The sequence below is a fragment of the Megalops cyprinoides genome, chromosome 1 (genome assembly GCF_013368585.1).
Source record: "Megalops cyprinoides isolate fMegCyp1 chromosome 1, fMegCyp1.pri, whole genome shotgun sequence".
NCBI lineage: Eukaryota > Metazoa > Chordata > Actinopteri > Elopiformes > Megalopidae > Megalops > Megalops cyprinoides.
In genome coordinates, this window is record NC_050583.1 from 10,738,473 (window position 1) to 10,759,987 (window position 21,515).

The window sequence follows — 21,515 nt, forward strand, 5'->3', positions numbered from 1 at the left end:
TGAAACCCTGTGACACAAGTGCACCTGTGGTCTGCGGCAGCTGCCGGGGGCTGCGGTTCGTCAGCTGCGGTTTGCCATCTGTGGCTTGGCTTTGTCTGCGCCTTTGCCATTGCCACAACAGAAGATGAATGCAGCAAGAATGAGCTTTAATAAAAATCAATCCATTGAACAAATTATAGAGCAATATGAGGCTGAATAACGGGAGTCATAATTTATGACGTTCTTAAATCATATAACCTCTGTTTTCTTACCCTGGAAGTCACTGCATAAGATCATTTCCTAAGTGAATGAAATGACTATATGTAATGATACAGTAGACCAAGCTAAAATAGGGCAACCCTGTCCATGCTGAGAAGTAAAATTGCAGTTTTTGGGCCCTTCAAGATTGGAATTGCCCACACTGTTTTCCACAAAGTAACTTTAACTGCAGCGGGGGGGTGGGGGGTTGGGGGCAGCTGACTGATGGTGTCTCGCGGTGCTGCTCTGTCATGCAGCAGGTCTGGGGAGATACGCGGCTGGATGGCCCAGCATAGATAAACTGGCTGTGTTCACTGGGTGTGGGAGTCTGAGCGATGGGCGTGGAGACCTGCATTCCCCGAGGGAAGCGTCGTCACTGGGTGTTTTCGCAGTTTTGCGTATGTAGAATTCGGCGGGAAAGGGGCTGCCGTTCTCGTTTGCACAGGGGAGCGTGCGCAAGGTGGGGACTGATACACGGCACTCCGAGGTCGATTCGGGTTGCAAGTTCAAGGGTCCTTGACATCTGTTGCTAAAGCGTTAATATGCCAACAGACATCCCTGCCGTTCCCCACAAATGGGTTCTGTTTAGTCAGAGGGCGTTGCACTCTTTTGGTAACGAATGGCCATTATGCAAATTCAGATGAAAACTAATTAGTTTGCTCAGGGCTGAGCCAGTGGCCTGCTGCCAGACTTCCATGTGCCAGGCAGGGAAGTGAGCTGTCGCTCTTGTTATGAGGCATCTCGACAGCGCCTTTTTACAGCAGCTTCAGTTGTGTTGCTCCTGGCCTTTGACCCGAGCTGATCCTGCCGCCGTCACATGTATTTTTTGTAAACCATTATGTTGTTGGTTAGGCGTTTGCACGCTAAATGTATACACTGCATTAGTATTGTCTGCTCTTGTGAATTTTGTCCTGCTGGGGACAGAGCTGGACTCTGTGTTGGATTCTGCTACGCTGTAACCTGATACCCACTTGCTTGTTTTTTCTTTTTCTTTTTTTTTTTGCTGCTCTGAGCGTGTCCCCGGCAGTGTGACCTCAGCGCTGTGAAGTGTCCTGCCCTCTGTGTCTGTCCCGGACCCTGCTGTGGGCGTGCGCTGTGGCACCAGCACCCTGCTCCAGTGTGCGACAGGCCTCACCGCGGCAGCTGTCCTGGCCCCGGCCCAGGCGCTGGGATAAGGAGGGCCGGGTGTCGGGACACGGGCCGGGTGTCGGCCAGCTCTGAGCCGGGGGGGCAGGTGGAAGCAGCAGCGCACAGGGGAAAGCGTTTAATTGGCTCTGCGCAGGGGCTGGTAATCCGGGAGGGCTTAGAGGGCGCGGAAGGAGAGTGGGGCCTGAGCGTGGAGCGGCGGGTCCGCTCAGTTAGGCAAACCGCGGAGCCGGCCTTCCTAAGGGTCGTTCGGGGACAGGGCTGAACAGCTGTCCCGCTCTCTGCGCCCCTTCCGTCCCCCGTCCCCCGTCCCCCGCTCCCTTCCCGTGCCCCCCCTGCCGTTCCCCTCCTTCCCCCTCTTTCTCTCCCTCCGTTTCCCTTCGCCTCCCTCGCCGCGGTGCAAAGTGCACTGTGTACGTGTGGGAGTGAGCGTGCGCGTGTTAGCGCGTTAGCGCCCGTGTGTACGCGTGCTGTGGGAGGTAGAGGCAGCGCAGTAAGCACAGCTAAGTTGCCTGATCTCTCTCTCTCTCTCTCTCTCTCTCTCTCTCTCTCTCTCTCTCTCTCTCTCTCTCTCCCTCTCCCTCTCCGCGCGGTTCCCTCTGCCTGTGTCCTCATGCCTGTCTGTGGGGGATTTGCTGTGTTATGAGCTTTGAGGAGAGGTGGAATCTGGAGAGCTGGGGCTGGACAGCGCTGTGCGTAACGGGCTTTTTGTCCTCTCTTCTCCCTTTGCGTCCTTTGTGAGTACGCGGGAAGTCACTGTGGCGGGGAGGCTGCTGTGACTGCGTGTTTGTGTGTACATATCAGAACAGGGTCGGTTTTCACAGCACAGTTAGAGGAAAGTGACTCACGCGCCAGTGGAATATTACTGTACTGCTGCTGGTTCTCTGGGGTGGGCTCAGCTGTGCCGGGGGAGGGGTGGGTTTGGGCGGGTGGGCATGTTTGTAAATGATCCAGAATTGGAATTATGGGATTGTTCCATGTAATAATTATGGCAGTAAATGTTATGTTTTGAATTTGCAGTTGGGTTTCTTTTTTTTTTTTTTTTTTCCTGAGAGCTGGCAAACGCGAGTAGGAATTTTGTTCCCCCGCTGAGATCTTGGTCGGACTCCAAGCAGGTGGTGTGGAAAACGCAGCGTGTCTGTCAGACGTTTGCACTGTTTTGCCGTTTCAGTCTGAGAACATTCTTCAGTCAGTCAGAGAGGCTTAGATTAGCATGGCAGCCTATACAACACTAACTCGCTCCCTCCCACTGTCTCTCTCGCCCCCCTTCCCGCTAACTCTGCCTCCCTCTCTATCTTTCTTCCTCCCTCCCTCATTCTCCCTCTCCCTCTCCCTGGTTTTGGACTGTGTTCCTGCAGAAGGCCTCCCAGATCAGACCTCACACTCTGAGTCCCTTGGCTTCCTGTTTCTTTATGACAGGGTTTATTGGCAGTCTTTTCCTACCACCATTGGCAGTGTGACGACAGCAGCACCAAGGCCATGTTGTCAAAGTGCAGTGTTTGTTGAGAGTTTATTTTGCATGTGTACCTGCTGTACATCTATAGAAGCAACGTGCGCATGAACAGCAAGCTGAGAAAAACGAACATTTGTTTACAAGTGTGCTTGTGCTGTTCTGAGCTGGCAAATGCAGCAGGTGGTGAAATCATTATATTTTTGAAATAAGCATTTTACGTATGATTCAGCAATCTGTACGCGTGTATCAGATTTAGAATTGAAACTCCTCTTGAGTGTACCTCTCTCCAGCAAAATATTGGCAAGCAGTGTAGAGCATATGCTTCACCTGAACAGCTTTATCTGCTGTTTGGCAAGCACAGGTTCCTGTGAGGACAGTACTCTCCACAGATATGGAGACACAACGGCAGAAAGCTGGATTGTGGGGAAGCATGAGGGCTTAGAGATAGCAGCCTGCATGTAGTGTACACAGGCATTTAAGGCACTGAGAATGCATGCATTCTGAGTTTGAAGCAAAGCTGTGTTTTAGGTGTTTAAATCCCTGTCTTGGCAGTGATGTGATACAACGTCAATACCTAGCCAACGATGTACTATAGTGGAATAAACCTAAGAATTTAATTCAATATGATACGATACGGTTTGATACAAAACATTTTAAGATAATGATTCCAACATAACCTTAAAGTTAATCTGTTCTTTTAATGAAATTTGGAGCATTTAAGAATCAGTTCATTATACGTCATTGAAACAGCTCTCTGGGGTGTGTTGTTATGTAGTGCCATGTCCCTACAGTTTTTTGAGCAGGCAAAAATGTGAAAAATACTGTATTAATTTGAATAAAATCAGTGGCATTGATCTCTTCTCATTGCTTTTGTATTGATGCATCAACACAAATTGATGTTGTTGCAAATTGAGCTACTCTCTCTCCCTGGTGAGTGATTCTCATGAGCTACTCTCTCTCCCCGGAGGAGTGATTCTCATGAGTTACTCTCTCTCCCCGGAGGAGTGATTCTCATGAGTTACTCTCTCTCTCCAGCTCCAGCTACTCGTCAGCGGCGCTCGACTTCGAGAAGGAGCACAGGATCGCCGCCGTGTTCGACTCGCCCAAAATGTCGCGCCGGAGCCTGCGCCTGCACACCGCGGGCGCTCACTATGGCGACGACAGCCCGGCGGACTCCTCCTTCAACCACAGCGTCGCCTACAGTGCCAGCGGGGTCGGCCGGAGGGAGTCCAAGTGAGCGATCGAGGGGGGCGGGTGCCTGGCTTCGAATGCAGGCCTTTTCTCTCTGTCTCTATGATTGTGCCTGGAAACGGGGATTTTTTTTTTTTTTGGAAGAATTCCATGCCTAAATGCTTAGTCCTTTAATCTATGTGAAACGCGATCGCAGAAGAATGAGAGTGATTCGGCAGCAGTGTTAGGCCTAGTACTACCACACCCACCCTGTGCCAGCATGTTTCTGTGTGACGCAATCTAGAAGACAAAACCCTCTTATTGCGAAATGTACGGAAATTCTCAGATGACTAATCAAACATTCCGGGACAAGTGTGACACAGCAGATATACTTGTGTAGTTGCGGGACAAACCGTGCAGTGTAGAGTGAGTTGAGCAGTTCAGGATTGATTGAGTTTTTGGAAAGCTGTGAAGGCAGCTTTCATAAATCACCCTGCTGTGAGACTCGGCGCTGTCGCACACTCCATTTCTGCTGCCTCAGCAAACTCGAGAATAAGCAGAAGGAGATCTCGTTTCGAGCCGCTGAAACCTCCTTGCTGAATCGTAATGCACAGTGTAGTACTGTATTGTGATCACACTTGTTGGCACTGAAGTACAGTGAAGAGGCAGCCTGTGTAGTCCAGGTTCTAAAATACAGCCCTCTCACAGCATTGGACATACTGTTGTTTGTGCCACATTACTTAACATTGTATTATGTTATTGTCATTTACTAGAGTGACTTACGTAGGTTACAGTTTTTACGTTATCTATTTATACAGCATTTATATTTACTGAGGCAGTTGTGGGTTAAGCACCTTGCCTGAGGGTAGAGCAGCACTTGAACCGGCAACATTTTGATTATGAGCTCTACTCCTTACCACTATGTTACACTGCCACCGGCCACTGTAGGAGCAGTGTCCTTTTTTTCTGACAGTCTCTGACCCCTGACCGGACCCCATTGTCTCTCCCCCCCAGGACCCTGCGGAGCCGGAGGCAGGAGCGGTCTGCGACGGGCTCTCAGTCTCTGCTCCACACCCCGCGCAAGCCGCAGTCCAGCGCCACGCTGCACGGCCACGGCAGCCTGCACAGCTGCACGGCCAGCGACGCCTCGCTGCTGTCCTCCCTGCTGGACGAGTCGAGCATTCAGGAGCGCACCGTGGTCGACAGCTTCTGGGGTGAGCGGCAAGCCTCCGGCCGCTCCGGCCCTGGAGCCCGGACCCGCTTTATGGGTCTTTCCATAGCTTCTCAAGCAGGGAGCCTTTACGCTGCCCGTAACATTGCTCAGTCATTCAGTCGCTGATGAGGGTGGGCTCTCTGGTGTGAAAACTCTCCATTCTTCAGGGTGTGCAGTGGCTTCGAAAAGCGTTCAGACCCACGTCCAGGGCGCAAAGCTTGTAGAGACTTACCCAAGAAGGCTCAAAGCTGTGATTGCTGCCAAATGTGCTTCTACAAGGAATTGAAAAAAGAGGTCTGAATACTTATGTAAATGAGATTTCAGTTTTTGATTTTTTCATAAATTTGCAAAAATTTTCAAAAAAATGTTTTCGATTTGTCATTATGGGTCATTGTGTGTGGAGGTTTGAATACCTTCCAAAGCCGCTGTATGCCCTGTTGAAGCGTCTGTAGTTCAGTTACCATAGGTTTCAGTCGGAGAACATTTTAAAGATGCCTCTTAAAATCCGGTGCTTCAAACCAGTACTGATAGTGAATGCCTTAAATGAAATTTTGCTGGTTTGTTTTTAGCGGAGTGAGGATACTTCCTGGCCCTGAAAGCCAGTGTCAGGCAGGCCTTGAAGATGTGCAAGCATGTGCAGTAGGGATTATGAATGAATGGTAGCACATGATGTCAACAAAGCAGTCAACCTAAATATGTCCCTCCCTTTCTCTTACTGTAGGCTTGGATGATGATACAGATCTCAAAGGTAATTGATTAATGTAATTGTCGATTTTGGCGTTGACAGGTTTTTCTGGTTTATCGCAATTTGGTTGTGTAAGATTATATATTTGCGTGTGTGGATGGCTGTTCTTGTTTGTATACGCAAAAATATGACACAGCATGTCATAGCGCATGTTTTACATGTTATTTAAAAGGGAAATGACATTCTCCAGGTAAGACTAGGGTATAAAGACAGTAGAATGTTTAATTATATTATGTGGAACAGCTGTCTCTACCTTGACCGTCTTTACCTGAAGAATGTTATTTCATTTATATTTTTCAAACTGTTACAAGGTAATCTGTGTGAGATGATTGCTTAACGGCAAAAGACGCTTCCATTGTGTGACCAGTAGAAAGCGAATGGCAGAATGCATGTTGGTTCATATTGCTCCGTGCATGCTGCTGTCCTTACGTACTGTTGAGACTCTGTGTGTGTGTGCGTGTGTGTGTGTGCGGGTGTGTGTGCGCGTGTGTGTGTGCGGGTGTGTGTGTGCGGGTGTGTGTGTGCGTGCGTGTGCGTGCGTGTGCGTGCGTGTGCGTGCGTGTGCGTGCGCGTGCGTGTGCGTGTGTGCGTGTGCGTGTGTGCGTGTGCGTGTGTGTGTGCGCGTATGTGTGTGCGTGTGCGTGTGTGTGTGCGCGTATGTGTGTGTGCGTGTACGCGTGTGTACGTGTGTGCGCGTGTGTGTGCGCGTGCGTGTGCGTGCGTGCGTGCGTGTGTGTGTGTGTGTGTGTGTGTGTCGCACTCAGAGCAAAGCATGAGGGCAGACCGCAGCATGACCCTGCTGAACGGAGAGTTCAACATGGCGCAGGCACAGACGCAGACCACCGTGCTCAACGGCTACGTCTGCAGGGACTGCACCATCCACTCCGAGAGGAAGGACGCTCTCACGGCGTACCCGTCCTCTTCCTCGCTGCGTCGCTCCGCCTCCGGAGACGCGGCGGCCGCTCCCAGCTCCCCGCCCTCCTCCACCGTCTACTACAGGGACAAGAGCCGGAAGCACAAGTCAGGTGAGGCCACGCCCTGTTTCGCTGTGTGGTTGTGGGATCCCTCTCCCTGCAGCCACAGGCTTCATTTGCGATTTTATTAGACGGATATGTGTGTTTTGGCTTCATTCGACCAGGGTAGGGGTGGGGTTTTTGGCAGGGTTTCCTCGTCTCTGCAGTCAGACACCGTGCTGCTTGTCAGCCACTTAAGAGCTGCTGGGGTGACATCAGAGGCACTGTGCCTGTACTCCAATCAGCACTCACTTCACTGTCCTTCACTGTGTGACTTGTAGTGTGCAAAATGGCCATTGGCTATGTGTGAGTATATCAAGGGATTGCATTCTCCTCATGACAGCTTATGCACGGGTGCAGAGGTTGTTGCAGTGGGATGAGCTTAATTAGTGGAATTAGCAATTCTGGCAAGGGTGGAATAAAGGGGGAAAAGATTAAAAAAAAAAAAAAAAAACTCATCCAGCTCTCACATGTAATGTGTGAATGTGATGGAGACACACCTACACCAATGCAGACTACATGCATAAATGTCAGTTGTCGAGTAGGTATTGCGCTATGTGTGTCTGTGCGTGTGTTACAGGTGAGTGCCTGAGCGTGTATATCTGTGCGGGTAAGGGCGTGAGTTTTTGCAAGTCTGCGTTCTCCGATTACACCCCTCCTTGTCTTACCTGGAGATGTCGGTCTGTCGCCAGGGTTCCTGGTGTCACTGTCAGACACCTGCGTGCGATACAGCCGGAGAGTGGCCGTTTCCATAGCGTCTTTAATGACACTGCTGGTGCAGAATGTTCTGCTGAAGATCCGCACAGAAGGCAAAGGTACACGTTTCAAAGCGGCCTTCACTTGTACCTCTCTGTCACCCTCCCAGCCTGTTCCTCTCACCTGCACGGGGATGGGCCCGGGAACTAACTGCAGGGGTGTCACAGCGGTGGGGGCGTAACCTTCGCGCTATTGGATTTCTATCCCAGCAGCCTTTTCACTGATCACTCTCGTTGCAGTTTGGTGGTACGGATTCTCTTTGCTTTGAGGTCTTCAGCGTTTCCACTCCTGCTTTTACGAGTTTGACCACTCTGAACTAACCCCCGCAGCGTGCCTGTTAGTGCAGGCTGTGAGAGCATTCAGAAGCTCACCAATCACAGGGCTCTAACACACACAGCTTTCCCTACTCCAGCTGTATGCTCGGTGCAGAAAAGGCCTGTCTGCTGCTAGTGGTGTTTTGAATGACAGGCTCAGCTGATCTACTGAAATCTGGCTTCCTGGTGTCACACACACGTACGCACGTCCACACCTCTGCTCCGTGGTGCTTGGGAGATGACGGGCTAAAAGGGCACGCTGTTTGTCGGTCCCCGCCGCGCGTGCTTGCGGTGCGCTCCCCTGTGACTGCGGCCCGCGCCTTTCTCCCGCCAGGTGTCCTGCCCTCGCTCTCGGACTCCTGCCTCCGCTGCTGCAGGAGGGTGGCCGCCACCGCGGCGTCCCTGGTGACACTGCTGGCGCAGAAAGCTCGGCTGACGACACGCCAGAAAGGCAGAGCGCTCGGTGACCGAGGTACGGCTCGCGCGTCACGGGTCACGCGCTCTCCCGCCGTCAGCCGCCAGCCTCCGCTCTCGTACCCTCAGCTGGCTGCCTAAAGGTGGCGGCGCACTGTCCGTGCAGCTTTACCTACACGGCCGCAGGTTTGGGGACCACAGTTCTGGGCCAGACTTACGCAGTCAGGTTAGGTGGCCATGCGTGCATGTTGTTTGACCTGTTTTTATGAACTCAGGGATAGCTCTACGTCACCGATTCTCAATCCTGGTCCTGGGGCCCCCCCCCTGCTCTGCACGTTTTCCATCTTTCCCTGCTCGAGCTACCTGACTGAACTCACCAGCGGCACCTTTGATTAGTTGAGCACACCTGATTTAATCAAGAGCATGTTAGCCATTTCAATCAGGTGTGTTTGGAGCAAAGATAGATAATAGATATGCAGGACAGGGGGGCTCCAGGAGTAGGATTGAGAAACGCTGCTCTACGTCTTGCCATGGACACCGGTGCTGGGTTAAGAGTCATTGAAAGGTCTTTGAAAACAGTGGTGAATGAGCTCCTGCTTAGGGCAGTCTGCACTGGGTGCTGGCGGTGGAAGTGTTTTTGCTTGCCCTGCTTAGTCCATATCACTCATGTTTCAGACAATTTTCTCTGGCTTCCAACTCGCAGCTCACTCTGCGTCCCCTTCAAGCTCTCCGCTGAAGTGGGTCGCTCACTGCCGATGAGATGTCAACGGCCGACCTTTCTGCCGCATCTCATTATACTTATTTATTTTTTTCCTTCTTTGAGCTGTTCCTCCCTTTATAACTCTTTGTTTGGATTTGTTCCCCAGGCCACCGCACAGGTCTTCGGCATTCTCCCCTCTAAGCAAATCGTGCCTCCGTCCGTCCCGGCTGTCGCCCTGGCGACATGCAAATCCTCCCTCACTCTCTGCCTCACTCTGTTCATCCTCAGCCGGAGTCTGAGGAATGACGGAAGGAGAGGAGAGAGGGATTTTCCAGGCTGGAAACTAAATCCCCCTGTATATTTTGTATTGTGCTGCAGCCCACTCCAGTTACTGCGGAAGCATGAACGTAAAGGACCTGGTGACGGATGGCGGACACCTGAGTTTGAACGGGTCGCTGTGTAAGTAACAGTTCCTGTTTCCTTCACTCGCACTCAGGGAGCCGGGGTCAGAAACAGGACCAGCAGGGTGTGATGTCTTCATACCTGCCTTTTTAAAACACTTGATTTTCTCATCTTTCTTAAGACAACATCCCGGTCATGAGAGAGGGCTAAGCTAAACGTCCTGGGTTCAGATTAGCATTGATATGTTGAAATTGAGTGTCGATTTCAGTGTTAAGCTGCACATTTTTGGACTCTGTATTGGGACCAGTCTAAATGGGTCATATGGTAATGGGGCAGAAAACTTTCTGGAAATGTTGTGATTTTTAATGTTGTTGCAGTCATTGCTTAAGCCGATTTGGGGAGGTTGGAACACTAACATGCTGCTCACTGCCCTAATTTCCTACATGTGGATGCCTGGGGTGCAGTTTGCTGTAAACCAGGCATGTGTTTCTTAATGAAAAGGCCTGCTGTGTTAACCAGGAGTTAAGAGAGATGACATTTCAAACCACCAAGGTTCCTTGTTGTGGGGTGGGGGGGGGTGGGGGGGGGAGTTTGTCTACTGTGGAATCAGAGCAAGGTTGGTAATGTTAAAAAGAACGGGCTGCCCTGCATTTCTGCGGCTGTCTCTGCACGGTCAGAGATGAAGGGGATTTCTGAGTGCTTGGTCATATCGCTTCAGTTTCCTGGAATAAAAGAAAAACAACTGCAGTATCTGAGCCGCCGTTGACATAAACACGGTGGAGCCAGACGCCGTGGGCCTCGGGCAGCGCTTATGTCAGAGGCAGTCAAACAGCCCACACGGCAGGGAAAGCAGGCCAGACGGGAGTGGGGACACATCCGTCCATTGTGTGACAGAGAGTAGGGGGGTGGGGTGACTGGTGGGGCAGGTGTACCTGGGTCAGGAGGACAGATGGTTAGAGATATCCCCGGAGCCTTCTGCCCAGTGTGTTCTCTCTGAGAGTATGTGATGCGCAGCTCTTGAGTTGCCCCGTTTTCAGTTCTGCTTCATTCATTCAATTTCAGTGTTTATTTAATCTTTATTTAATGTTTCTTCGGTTGTGCGGTGTTCTTTTTCTAACCCCCCCCCCCCCCCCTTAGTTCTCCCTTCACATCCATTTGATTTGAGTTATTTATGTACCTGTGTTTTGTTCTGTTTTTTTCCCCTCCCCATCACCCTCTTTTCTGGTGACGCCCCCCCCCCACACGCAGGTGACGACTGCAAAGGGAAACAGCACTTGGAGAAGCTGGCGGTCCACGCGCAGCCCTCCCGGGCACGCCGCCTGGTGGGGGCGCTGTGGCGTGTTGTTGCTTTCACAGGTTACTTCCCCTAAACTGGCCTATCGTGTGTGCGGCAGCTCTTAGCGTTAGCAGCAGCGGGCATTCTACTGGTTAATTACCACTGGCGTAACTGCCCAGGCTAACAGAGACTAACTGAAACTCTTTGAGCTTGTCAGAAGTGGGAGGTCATGCGTTTACTGGAGCTTGTGTGCGTACAGTGTTCAGCGGGATGCTTTAGAGGAGCTTACATGGGTCTGTTTGCATTTGCAGAAAGAAAGCAGGAGGTCTTCAACTAGAGATATGATCGTTTGCTTTTTATCCACACTCGAGAGTCCGGTAGAAAACATCAGATGTCACATTGCTAATGTGTTTTCTATGAATGTAGCTAAATGTAATATTACTCATTTTGATACAAATTGTGTTTTGTGGCTGTTTCACCCTGGGCGTCTCCAGGCTACTGTCTGCTCCAGGCGGTGCGATCGGTGGGATCTGCTGGTTGGTCTGTGACCCGTGCCTTGCTGTCGGTTCTGTGGTTGGCCGCAGTGTCTCCAGGTCATTATGCGTCCCGCGTCAAAGACCCCAAAAACCCACCCCACCTGTCCCCCGACTTGCTAATGTCCTCCTGTCTCCCTCCGCTGGCTTGATCCCCTGGCTAGCAGCTTCTGTCAGTAGAGTTTTAGACATTTCTTTTTCCACTAACCCCGTGTGTGCTGTAGTGTCGAGCTCTAGGTGAGGCCCAGGGGCTTGCTGTGTGACCTGTGGTCTTGTTCTCGGGGGCGTGCTAGTCTAACCCATGCGTGGAACCACTGATCCTGTTCCTTCCCTACTCTCCCTCTGTGCCAATCCCCGCCAGCTCTTCACTGCGTGTGGACTCCCGCTCCTGTGTGGCAGCTCATGTCTTTATCTCCTGGGCAAGGCCTTTTTGCGATACAGCGCAGTGCAGCCTCTTGGCTCGGTGCCGAATCCCTCCTCTGTCTTTGCATAAATAGATTTAAACTAATCAGATGCCAACAGAGGAAGAGATTTGGATAAACCGACTAAGTGCAGAGTGGAAACATCATTAGAATTTATGCTGCTGCTGCTGCTGCTGCTGCTTATTATGTGCTTGGAAACTGGGAAATCCCTACCCAAGGAACGACTCCCCAAAAATACAGGAAAGGAACTTTTTTATGAGGCAGGGAGCATGTTTGTTTAAAAATTGACTCTCCTTTCCTGTTCTCTCTGCCTCCACATGGACACTTGTCTATAGACTGGGGAAAAATTCAATGTTATTGAGTGCTTTCATGATTGCAACTGACCTTTTTGTGTGGAAAAAAAAAAACTTATAAAGTGAGGGGAAAAAATGGACTCTCCGGCTCACCACTTGCTTGTCTAATGTCCCTTTGTCTCCCAGGTCTCCAGTGCTGGGTGTAGGGTGCATTCCGGCATCCATTCCCACAATCCCTTAGTGCCACACGAGCCTTTACTTGTCTCTTTGTGCTTTAGTTTCTCTAAAGTCCACTCCTGCTGCTCCTTTTCTTGCCTTTGACTGTTATATGTTTTATTATGTGACTTTGGTGTCCCTGCTTTGGCCTCCAGAAGGCGCGTAACCCTCTAACCCCTCTAAGCTTTACACTAGAGAAGACCTGCATGCATTGCCCGTCGTGGATTGCTCTCCCTGTTTCCCCCAAAAGCAAGCAGGTGTTCTGTCTCTCACCCCTTCATTTTGGCTCCGACTGCAGGGAAGGCAGCCGCCGGGGTGTTCTGGTGGCTGGGGACAGGATGGTACCACTTGGTCACTCTCATATCTCTGCTCAACGTCTTCATTCTGACCCGGTGAGTCTCCACACACACACCCCCCCTATGGGCTTCCCGTGGCACGGACACGTGAGCTTTGACCCCAGCGTCCAATCTTGCACTACAGCGTTACAGCTCAAAAGTCTGGACTTAGGCTGGAAAAAGTGGTGTCTTATCTAGTTCAAGGTTTGACTTTGTCTGCACAGAGGTAGTTTCATTGATCTGCAGTCTTGAGTGCTCTCTCTGGACAGTTAAATATTAAATGAACCTGAGAAAATTGTGTTGTTGCTAGACCTTTATGGCCGTAGTCAACTAAACCGGTGTTGACTTAAGCCAGGTGAGTGAATGCTTCTGTCAAAAGAATGGAATATATTATGTACTTTTCCTTTCACCCTTGGAAGGTGCTACGTTATTTGCTGAGTTACAGAGTTAAAGATAAACTGTTTGTCTGATAAGATGCTGAAGTTATATAGTTGCCTGAACAAAAAGAAATGGAGTAAACACAAGACCCACTTACTGTAATGGATATAGAGTATTATTTATGACACAATGTTTTTCTATATTTAACATCTTACATCCATGTGATTTATTCTTCCGTTTTGAAACACTACCCCTCCTCGACAACTCAGACGATGAAAGCTGCTGTTCTCCAGGTGAGAGTGAAGATGAGTGATATATATGATGTTTAACAAAAGGTTGCTTTGTCTTCCAGGTGTCTCCCTAAACTCTACAAACTCCTGCTTTTCCTGTTCCTGTTCCTTCTGCTTCTGGGTGAGTGATCACACAGCGCTGTTCCCAGATCAGTGCGCTGCCCTGGGAGCCTGCCCACCGGCATGCACGTGCACATGCCTTATATGTTGCGTTTCTGTCCTAATCCAGGTTCACCCTGCCGTGATATCAAAATTTTACTATTCAGTCTGTCCTGAGAAGATAGTGTGATGTGATATTATCATTGTTGGTGGTGGTGGGGTGGGGGCGGGGGGTCTTTACATACTGTGCTGCTGGGTGACATTTCACAGATGAGTAAACGAACAAACAATGAATTTCCAAAAGTTAATTTAAATTGTTATTTTTGATCTGTTTTTAGCAGCAATGCTGATTACTATTGTGGCATTTGATATCTTCAGATTCCGTGATGTCTAATGTGATTGGCTCTCAGCCTACAAACACAGCAGCAGTAATAACAGAACCCACCGCAGTGCCACTTTAAACCGTCTCCTGTCTCTCCCGCTGTCTGCCTGACCCCGTGCTCCCCCAGGCTTGTGGTACTGGGGTCCGTCCACCCTGCTGGGCTACCTCCCTGCCGTCAACCTGACAGAGTGGAGGGCGTCCTCATCCCTCCCCTGGGCCCTGACCCCGCTGTCAACGGAGCAGGTCAGCAAAGGGCAGGGTCACCCGGGTCACACAGCTCCAACACCGGCTCTGTCACAGGTAGGAGCAGCACACAGTGCACCACCTACATCCGCATTTTGGGGTTGCTTGGCTTACAGGGCATCGGTGTGAGTTTTGGCCTTCAGGCCACTTCACCCCAGGCTGGCCATGTTGTGCTGTAAATGAGAGGCCAGTGACATGCCAGCAGTGTGAGGACTTTAGAGCTCGATACTTTGCCCTTGCACTGAATGTGTGTTAAAGAACACGGGCAGGGAAATGTTAAACAGGAGTCTTTACATTTCTGTGGGATTGTGTGAAGGAGTTCCCTCTATGATCTTAGTAGTTGTTCAGGTGTGTGAAAGCGCGCTTCGTCGTCTCTTCTGTCTCTCCCTATATCTCCTCTCGCCATACCTCCCCCCCTCTCTCCTCTCTCCGTACCTCCCCCTCTGTCTCCTCTCTCCGTACCTCCCTCTCTCCACACCTCCCCCTCTCTCTCCTCTCTCCACACCTCCCTCCACACCTCCCCCTCTTTCTCCTCTCTGTACCTCCCTCTCTCTCTCCTCTCTCTGTACCTCCCTCTCTCTCTCCTCTCTCTGTACCTCCCTCTCTCTCTCTCCTCTCTCTGTACCTCCCTCTCTCTCTCTCCTCTCTCTGTACCTCCCTCTCTCTCTCTCCTCTCTCTGTACCTCCCTCTCTCTCTGTACCTCCCTCTCTCTCTCTCCTCTCTCTGTACCTCCCTCTCTCTCTCTCCTCTCTCTGTACCTCCCTCTCTCTCTCTCTCCTCTCTCCACACCTCCCCCTCTCTCTCTCCGTACCTCCCCCTCTCTCTCTCCTCTCTCCACACCTCCCCCTCGCTCTCCTCTCTCCACACCTCCCTCTCTCTTTCCTCTCTCCACACCTCTTCTATCCCTCTGCTCTCCCCAACCCCTCTCCCATCTCTCTCCTCTCCCCGCACATCCCCCTTCCTTACTGTCTCTGGGGCTCACAGCGCGCAGGCGCGGCGGTCTCCGTCGACACAGAGCGGCTGTCCCGGCTGGAGGAGCGGCTGGCCCTGCTGCTGGACAGCGTGCAGCGGGGCGGGCGGCTGCAGGAGCAGCAGCACGGGGAGGTGCTGGGCCTCTACGGCTCCCTCCGGGAGCAGCTGGACAGACAGACGGACAGGGACAGCCTGGGGCTGTGGGTCTCCGGCCTGCTGGACCAGAGGCTGACCCTTCTGAGGGGTGAGCTGCAGCAGGACGCTGCCCGCAGGGAGGAGGTAAGGCTGCCACAGCTCGGCTGTATGTTAGCACGCACCACTGCTTACAGAAAGGAGGGGGAGGTCACGGCTAGACCACTAGAAATGGATTTGAATTCAAATCCATTTCTTTACCCATCCTCCCCTTCTCTCTGTCCCGTGTCTCCTCTTTGTCCCCGTTCTGTGTGTACGTCCCTCGCCGTGTCCCTCCGTGATGCAGGGCCAGGAGCAGTATGTCGCGCAGCAGCGGAGTCACGAGTCCCGCCTGGCTGAGCTGGAGACGCTGCTGCAGGCCCTGGCGGCCAAGACCGAGGTGCGCAGTGTCTGTGCTTTGGATGAATCACTGTTAATTCAGCCAACAATTAAACAACATCAATAAAACTGAGACTATGTAACGTGTAAATTGGTGGGAGAGGGAGAGGGAAAGGGAGAGGGGGGGAGGGGGGGAGAGGGAGAGAGGGGGGGGAGGGGGGGAGAGGGAGAGAGGGAGGGAGAGGGAGAGGGAGAGGGGGGGAGGGGGGGAGAGGGAGAGAGGGAGGGAGAGGGAGGGAGGGAGAGGGAGAGAGCAGTGTGACATGTACAGATTGGTTTTTACTAGTTAATTGTCCCGTGTGTCTGTAAAATATGGTTGGTTATTTGTCATTGTTCGTTGTTAGCAATAACTATCATTTTTATTACATTTGCAGGAGGTTCAGCAGAGGCAAGAGATGGCCCCACCGGCGTCAGTGAGGTCAGTTCTGGGCTGAGGTCTACGCTGGCTGTGTTTTGTTGAAATTGAGAGCAGGTAAAAAAAAAAGTTGTCCTAAATTCCCGAAAAGCGGGTACTAAATTCTGGCGCCCCGGTTTCTCCCTCCTCAGTGCGGGTGTGGACAGCGCGGAGCACAGCACCCTTCTGGGAGAGGTGCAGAGGCTGGAGGCGGAGCTTGGCCGCATCAGGCAGGACTTGCAGGGTGTAATCGGCTGCAGGGGAAAGTGTGAGCAGCTTGACGGTCTCCAGGACACGGTGAGAGTGGCACGCATCTCGGTGCACTTACGAAAGCCTCACTCCTCTCAATGAGCCATGTAAACAGTTTATTTACGGTTGCACTTAAAGGCAGTCAGTTTGTCAGTGTACAATGTACAAATTTATCAGCTGAATTCCATTTACATGGCAGATTGGTGAATATTTTCACACAGCTACACATAAACTGACCAACTGGAGCAATGGAACGCAACTAATCGTTTTATGAAGAGCTTCTCTTCATAGTATTGAGTACTGACAGACAGAATGAGTAAAGCAAGTAGTAATTACATTGATGGATTTTTTGAGAAAAAAGAAAAATTCAAATTACATTCTAGCCACTTCTTATTTAGGTCACATGGTAATCCCATCCAGTATTGTTTTTTTCAGCGGCCATTTAAGTTGCACTTATCTGTTGTTTAACCTTGAGTCGAGAGGAAGGACATGTGTCTGCATTTGAGATCACGTGACTGCGTTTGAGTCCTTGGTGTCGGCAAACCGCGCTCAGTCTCCTCTCTCCTTCCGTACTGCTGCGGCAGGTGTCTGCGCAGGTGAGGCGGGAGCTGCGGGCGCTGTTCTACGGGGCGGAGCGGGCGGAGGAGGGGGCGGAGCTGCCCGAGCCGCTGCTGCAGTGGCTGTCCGCGCAGTTCGCGCGCGGCTCCGACCTGCAGGCCTCCCTGGCCTCCCTGGAGCAGCGCATCTTGAACAACCTCACCCTGCAGGTGGAGCGGGGCCGGCAGCCGCCCTGCGTCCAGGCCGTGACGGAGACCGTGGCGCGCGCCACCGAGGCAGCTGGGATGACGGAGGAGGTTAGGGAGCCGTTTGTTGTGCCTCTGGGGAATCTTTCTGAATTCATTTTATGCATCTTTTTTTTAAACTACACATACTGGCGTATGTATGGATTCCGCTATCCTGTAAAATGGAGAATCATTGATTTTCTCAGTGGTTCAGTTCATTACATCCATGTGTTTCAGCTCTATGTGGTCAGAAACTTGAAGTAAAAAAAAAAAAAAAAATGATGGAGAAAGCAGCAGTACCAGATGGTGGTTTTGTCTCTGAAATACCTTTGCTCGTGCAGTATATTTGGAACAAAGCTGTTACTATACAAATGCATGAAGTTTGTTTGATTGTTAACATGGTTGCATTTTTAGCTATGCAGCATCAATGGCCCTGTTTGTTACTGAGGTGTTGCTTCCTCCCTCTGCCTGTGTCCCTCTCCCAGCACGTGCAGCTGATTGTGCAGAACGCTCTGAGACTGTACTCCCACGACCGGACGGGGCTGGTGGACTACGCCCTTGAGTCTGGAGGTATGGAGAGCGTTTAACGTCTTTACTGCGCACGAGCTATCTGCTTCGCTCCACAAAGAGCTCTGTAGATAAGACACAGCTCTCTTAAGTCGCTGATTACTTTCTAATCTGATTGGGCTTGCCACGTGCTCTGGTGTAGACGCAGATGGTGGAGTGGAGAGCTCAGGCCTTTTCCAGTCATCAGGCCCCTTTTTTCTCACAAGACACCAGCTGGATATTTTCGGCATGGTTAGGACTGGGAGCTTCTCCAAGCTTGATGGAGAGATTAAAGAATAAATAGAGCGAGTGTTTTTCTGTGTGTCTGTGTGTGTGTATGTGAAGTATCTTGAGAGGGAGCTATTTTGGCCATATGATTTTCATCATCTCATTCCAGTAGAACCCACTGAGACATGGATAGTGGCCCTTTTGATAAAGATGTCCTTTCTATGGACTGTACATCCGGCTACTGACCACATCAGTGAGGATAATCTCTCCCTCTGAGCCGCCCCTAACACTGCCAGAAACGGTGAAGCCCCGTCGCACTGTGGGTGGAGGACGTGACTGACGGGCGGTGCCGCTGTGTCCGCAGGTGGCAGCATCCTGAGCACCCGCTGCTCGGAGACCTACGAGACGAAGACGGCGCTCATGAGCCTCTTCGGCGTTCCCCTCTGGTACTTCTCCCAGTCGCCTCGCGTCGTCATACAGGTCAGTGTCTCAGCGCCGTGTCTCTCGGACTCTCTTCCCGGGCACCAGGGCTGGGGGCCTGCCTGCCATAGTCCGCCCGCACCAATTTTCCAATGAGGTGATGCTGGTGTCACTTAGCATTTCTTCTTTGTGTCCATTCTCAGTAGTACGTGCTCCAGCGTTTCCAGAGCAGTGGATACATGATACTTTTGCTGTATTGTTTTCTGTCTGGGTCACTATAGTGGTCATTGTGGTTTCAGTTTTCCAGTACCAGGCTGTCTTATCAAGCTGATAATAGTGTCAATCATTTGATCTCTTCCTCCTCAACCTCCAGCCTGACGTCCACCCTGGGAACTGTTGGGCATTCAAGGGCTCCCAAGGGTACCTGGTGATCCGGCTGTCACTGAGTGTCCTCCCCTCTGCCTTCTCCCTGGAGCACATCCCCAAATCCCTGTCCCCTACCGGCAACATAAGCAGCGCCCCTCGTCAGTTCAGTGTCTATGTAAGTCACTCGCCAGAGACAATACCCAGGCCCAGTCTTGTTGCCCCTTTTTGTACTCCTTTTTTGCAAGCTTCTGTGCTCTTGTGTGAGCTTGATACCAAGAACTGGACACAGTACTTCCAAGTATATTTTAACAGTAGCATTGTTTCATAATAACTTAACCTCCTTTGATTTATACTGAATTGCCAATGCTCAGCAATTTCAGTATATCTCTGTGTCCCATTTCCCTTTTTGTTGCTTTTCTTTATTAGCACAATGTCTAGATCCAGATATAATAAAGTCTTACACCCATCTCTTTCATATTCCGCGCAAACTAATTTCTTGGATCTTTTCAGTAATCCTGTGATTTTTGGAAATGGAAATGGGTTATGCCTCCACAGAAATGAGGACATCTCCCTACAGAACACTGGATCTTTAGTAGTGATTGTACGTTTGGTTATTAACTGGTCTGTGATGGCAGGGTCTGGATGATGAAAACCAGGAGGAGGGCAAACTGCTGGGCCAGTACACCTACCAGGAGGACAGGGAATCGCTGCAGACCTTCCCTGTCTCGGTACCCACAATGCACTGTTTCAGCCTGCAGACACTTCATTTCTCAATGACACATATGCTTGACAAGCTTGACAGTTTATCTCATTTTTTTTTTTATTATACTGCAGTAGACACCCTTTGTAAGAATCGCATTGGGCTGCTGTTTGCACCTCAGAAAGTTAATTCTTAAAAGATGTGAGGTTATGCATATTTGCATTGACTTAAAGGTTGTAGTCCCTTCAACTGCATTGCACTAACTATATAAATAACTAATCACTTAAAAGGACTTGATTGCATTCAGTATATAAATGCAATCAAGTCCTTTTAAGTGATTAGTTATTTATATAGTTAGTGCAATCTTCACCAAAAACAGAGACTTTGTCAGAATTCATAATTTTATGTTGATGTAGATGTATGTTTAGTTGGTAATTATTCATGTAATACATATTGAATGTGTTGTAATTGTAAAAGGGATGGTACTGAAAGGTACATCGTTTTGGAGTGGCTTTCATACTAGCAGTGCCTCTACACTGACCTTTGCTCGATGATGTTCAGCTGTGGTGTTTTTTTATTCTTTTGGAGTATTGCATGAGTGGTATTGACTGGCTCTTGCTCTGTGTTTCAGGAGGAGAATGACCAGGCCTACCAGATCATCGAGATGCGGGTGCTTTCCAACTGGGGACACCCAGAGTACACCTGCCTGTACCGCTTCCGGGTGCACGGGGAGCCCAGCCGCAAATGAGGCGCAAGGCCCTCCCCTGCGTTCGCACTGCCAGATTTGCGCATATTTATATTTCATTCACATCTTTCCCCTGAAGGGCAGGAGCAAATGGTGGACATTGCAGAGGGGTTGGGGAGGGATGGATGCAGGGGGCAGGAGGGTGTTGGGGAAAACCACATGATAGTGGAACATGAAGCCACTTTTTTTTTTTGTTTGTTTGTTTTAACTTAACGAGTGATAAGAAGTTGCTCTCCAAGCCCAGCATTTGACTTGTGCACTGAAACACAGATCCAGGACAGAGCCTGGACACATCGACGGGAGACCGTTCCAGAACACAGTGCTTGACCCCACAGCACCGCCCACCTGGTCTACCCCACACCACACCGCAGCTGTGTGGTTTTCGCATGTTCGCTTTTGAAACCTCTCCCGAGTGTTTGAAATGGATGGGTGTACAGACGACGAAAGCACTAACCCTCGGCTCCTCTCCGCCGGCTGTCTACAGTAAAGAGGAGACTCAGTGGCTGCTGAAGCAGGTCTGCACCTGCCTTGGCCACTTGGTCTAAAGCTATTCCACTTTTTTGCCAGTTGACTTTTTGCTGACGTTGCTTTGCCCCCCAATATGTGGAACAGCAAACGAGAATGGGAGTCACAGGACAGACGTTGTGGCCTTCCGGTATGCTTTATATTTAAAATGCATTCATAAGAAGTCGGATCGCACCCCTTCCATGTTGGGGACAACACTCTTACAGAACCACCTGGGCAGTCATTGAATGTTTTGCTCCCGGAATGGATACTTCCCATATTGGTGCTTGTCAATTTCACCACACTTTTTTTTATTAAACTGTTACAACCACTGATCTGAACTTCTCAATAACTACAATACGTAGCTGTGAGTACACTTGGCAACACCACGGGATGGATCTTGACACCAAGATGCTATAGCTTACACCTGTTCTACATTACGACTCGGCTCTTAATAGTGCTGTTTCGTTTGTGTTTTGAGCCATCTCAACAAGAAAAGAGTGGAGGAATTGATGTACATTGTGTTAATAGTTTGTCTTTCAGTCCACTAATATCAGTGTTGCTTACAAAAACAGTACGCCCTGCCGTTACACATTTTTGTTTTCACTGTCAGTTTGTTTTAATTTTTTAACTAAGAATTCAGAAGGAAGTACTGCTATGACTCCTAAGAAATGTATATTGCACAGGTCCTGACAATTTGATGAAAACATTAGGCTGCCAGACTAAATAATTGTAAAGGTGAAAAAGCCCTCCTCTTTGATTTAACCATTTATAGCTTATCACGCTGCAAAGTGCCCTATTGTAAAAACTCACAGAAATTAACACTATTTATTTTTAAATAAGTTACTGAAAAGAGAGGACTTGATGCAATATATTTTTGTAAAAATGCTTTTCAATCTATTTTGTAATTGTCACGGGACAGTATAGGTGTTTGTTTTATATATTTTTTATTTTGTTTGTGTCTTTGCATATGATGAATAAACTGCCATGAAAATGTTGAAATAAAGC

General features: G+C 50.1%; 1 protein-coding gene across 6 annotated transcripts in view; it reads left to right on the forward strand.

The window, feature by feature from the left end:
• The window catches only part of LOC118773661 (SUN domain-containing protein 1-like), a 32,158-nt gene extending 10,738 nt beyond the window's left edge, over positions 1 to 21,420 (forward strand). For 3 of the 6 annotated variants that reach the window (XM_036522720.1, XM_036522688.1, XM_036522704.1), the window contains 22 exons: positions 3,872 to 4,069; positions 5,021 to 5,220; positions 5,941 to 5,967; positions 6,729 to 6,989; positions 7,670 to 7,792; positions 8,382 to 8,519; positions 9,540 to 9,620; positions 10,812 to 10,919; positions 11,334 to 11,432; positions 12,602 to 12,695; positions 13,369 to 13,427; positions 13,915 to 14,087; positions 15,016 to 15,282; positions 15,482 to 15,574; positions 15,948 to 15,991; positions 16,120 to 16,264; positions 16,801 to 17,070; positions 17,484 to 17,568; positions 18,137 to 18,252; positions 18,566 to 18,733; positions 19,194 to 19,286; positions 19,890 to 21,420. In XM_036522720.1, the coding sequence (XP_036378613.1) occupies positions 3,945 to 4,069; positions 5,021 to 5,220; positions 5,941 to 5,967; positions 6,729 to 6,989; positions 7,670 to 7,792; positions 8,382 to 8,519; positions 9,540 to 9,620; positions 10,812 to 10,919; positions 11,334 to 11,432; positions 12,602 to 12,695; positions 13,369 to 13,427; positions 13,915 to 14,087; positions 15,016 to 15,282; positions 15,482 to 15,574; positions 15,948 to 15,991; positions 16,120 to 16,264; positions 16,801 to 17,070; positions 17,484 to 17,568; positions 18,137 to 18,252; positions 18,566 to 18,733; positions 19,194 to 19,286; positions 19,890 to 20,006 (2,886 nt within the window). In that variant the 5' untranslated portion in view covers positions 3,872 to 3,944 and the 3' untranslated portion in view covers positions 20,007 to 21,420. Of the gene's footprint in view, positions 1 to 2,105; positions 2,121 to 3,871; positions 4,070 to 5,020; positions 5,221 to 5,940; positions 5,968 to 6,728; positions 6,990 to 7,669; positions 7,793 to 8,381; positions 8,520 to 9,539; positions 9,621 to 10,811; positions 10,920 to 11,333; positions 11,433 to 12,601; positions 12,696 to 13,368; positions 13,428 to 13,914; positions 14,088 to 15,015; positions 15,283 to 15,481; positions 15,575 to 15,947; positions 15,992 to 16,119; positions 16,265 to 16,800; positions 17,071 to 17,483; positions 17,569 to 18,136; positions 18,253 to 18,565; positions 18,734 to 19,193; positions 19,287 to 19,889 lie in introns of those variants that run through there. The other 3 variants (XM_036522726.1, XM_036522696.1, XM_036522713.1) reach the window with 3 other exon arrangements.
• Positions 21,421 to 21,515: the final 95 nt, after the last annotated feature.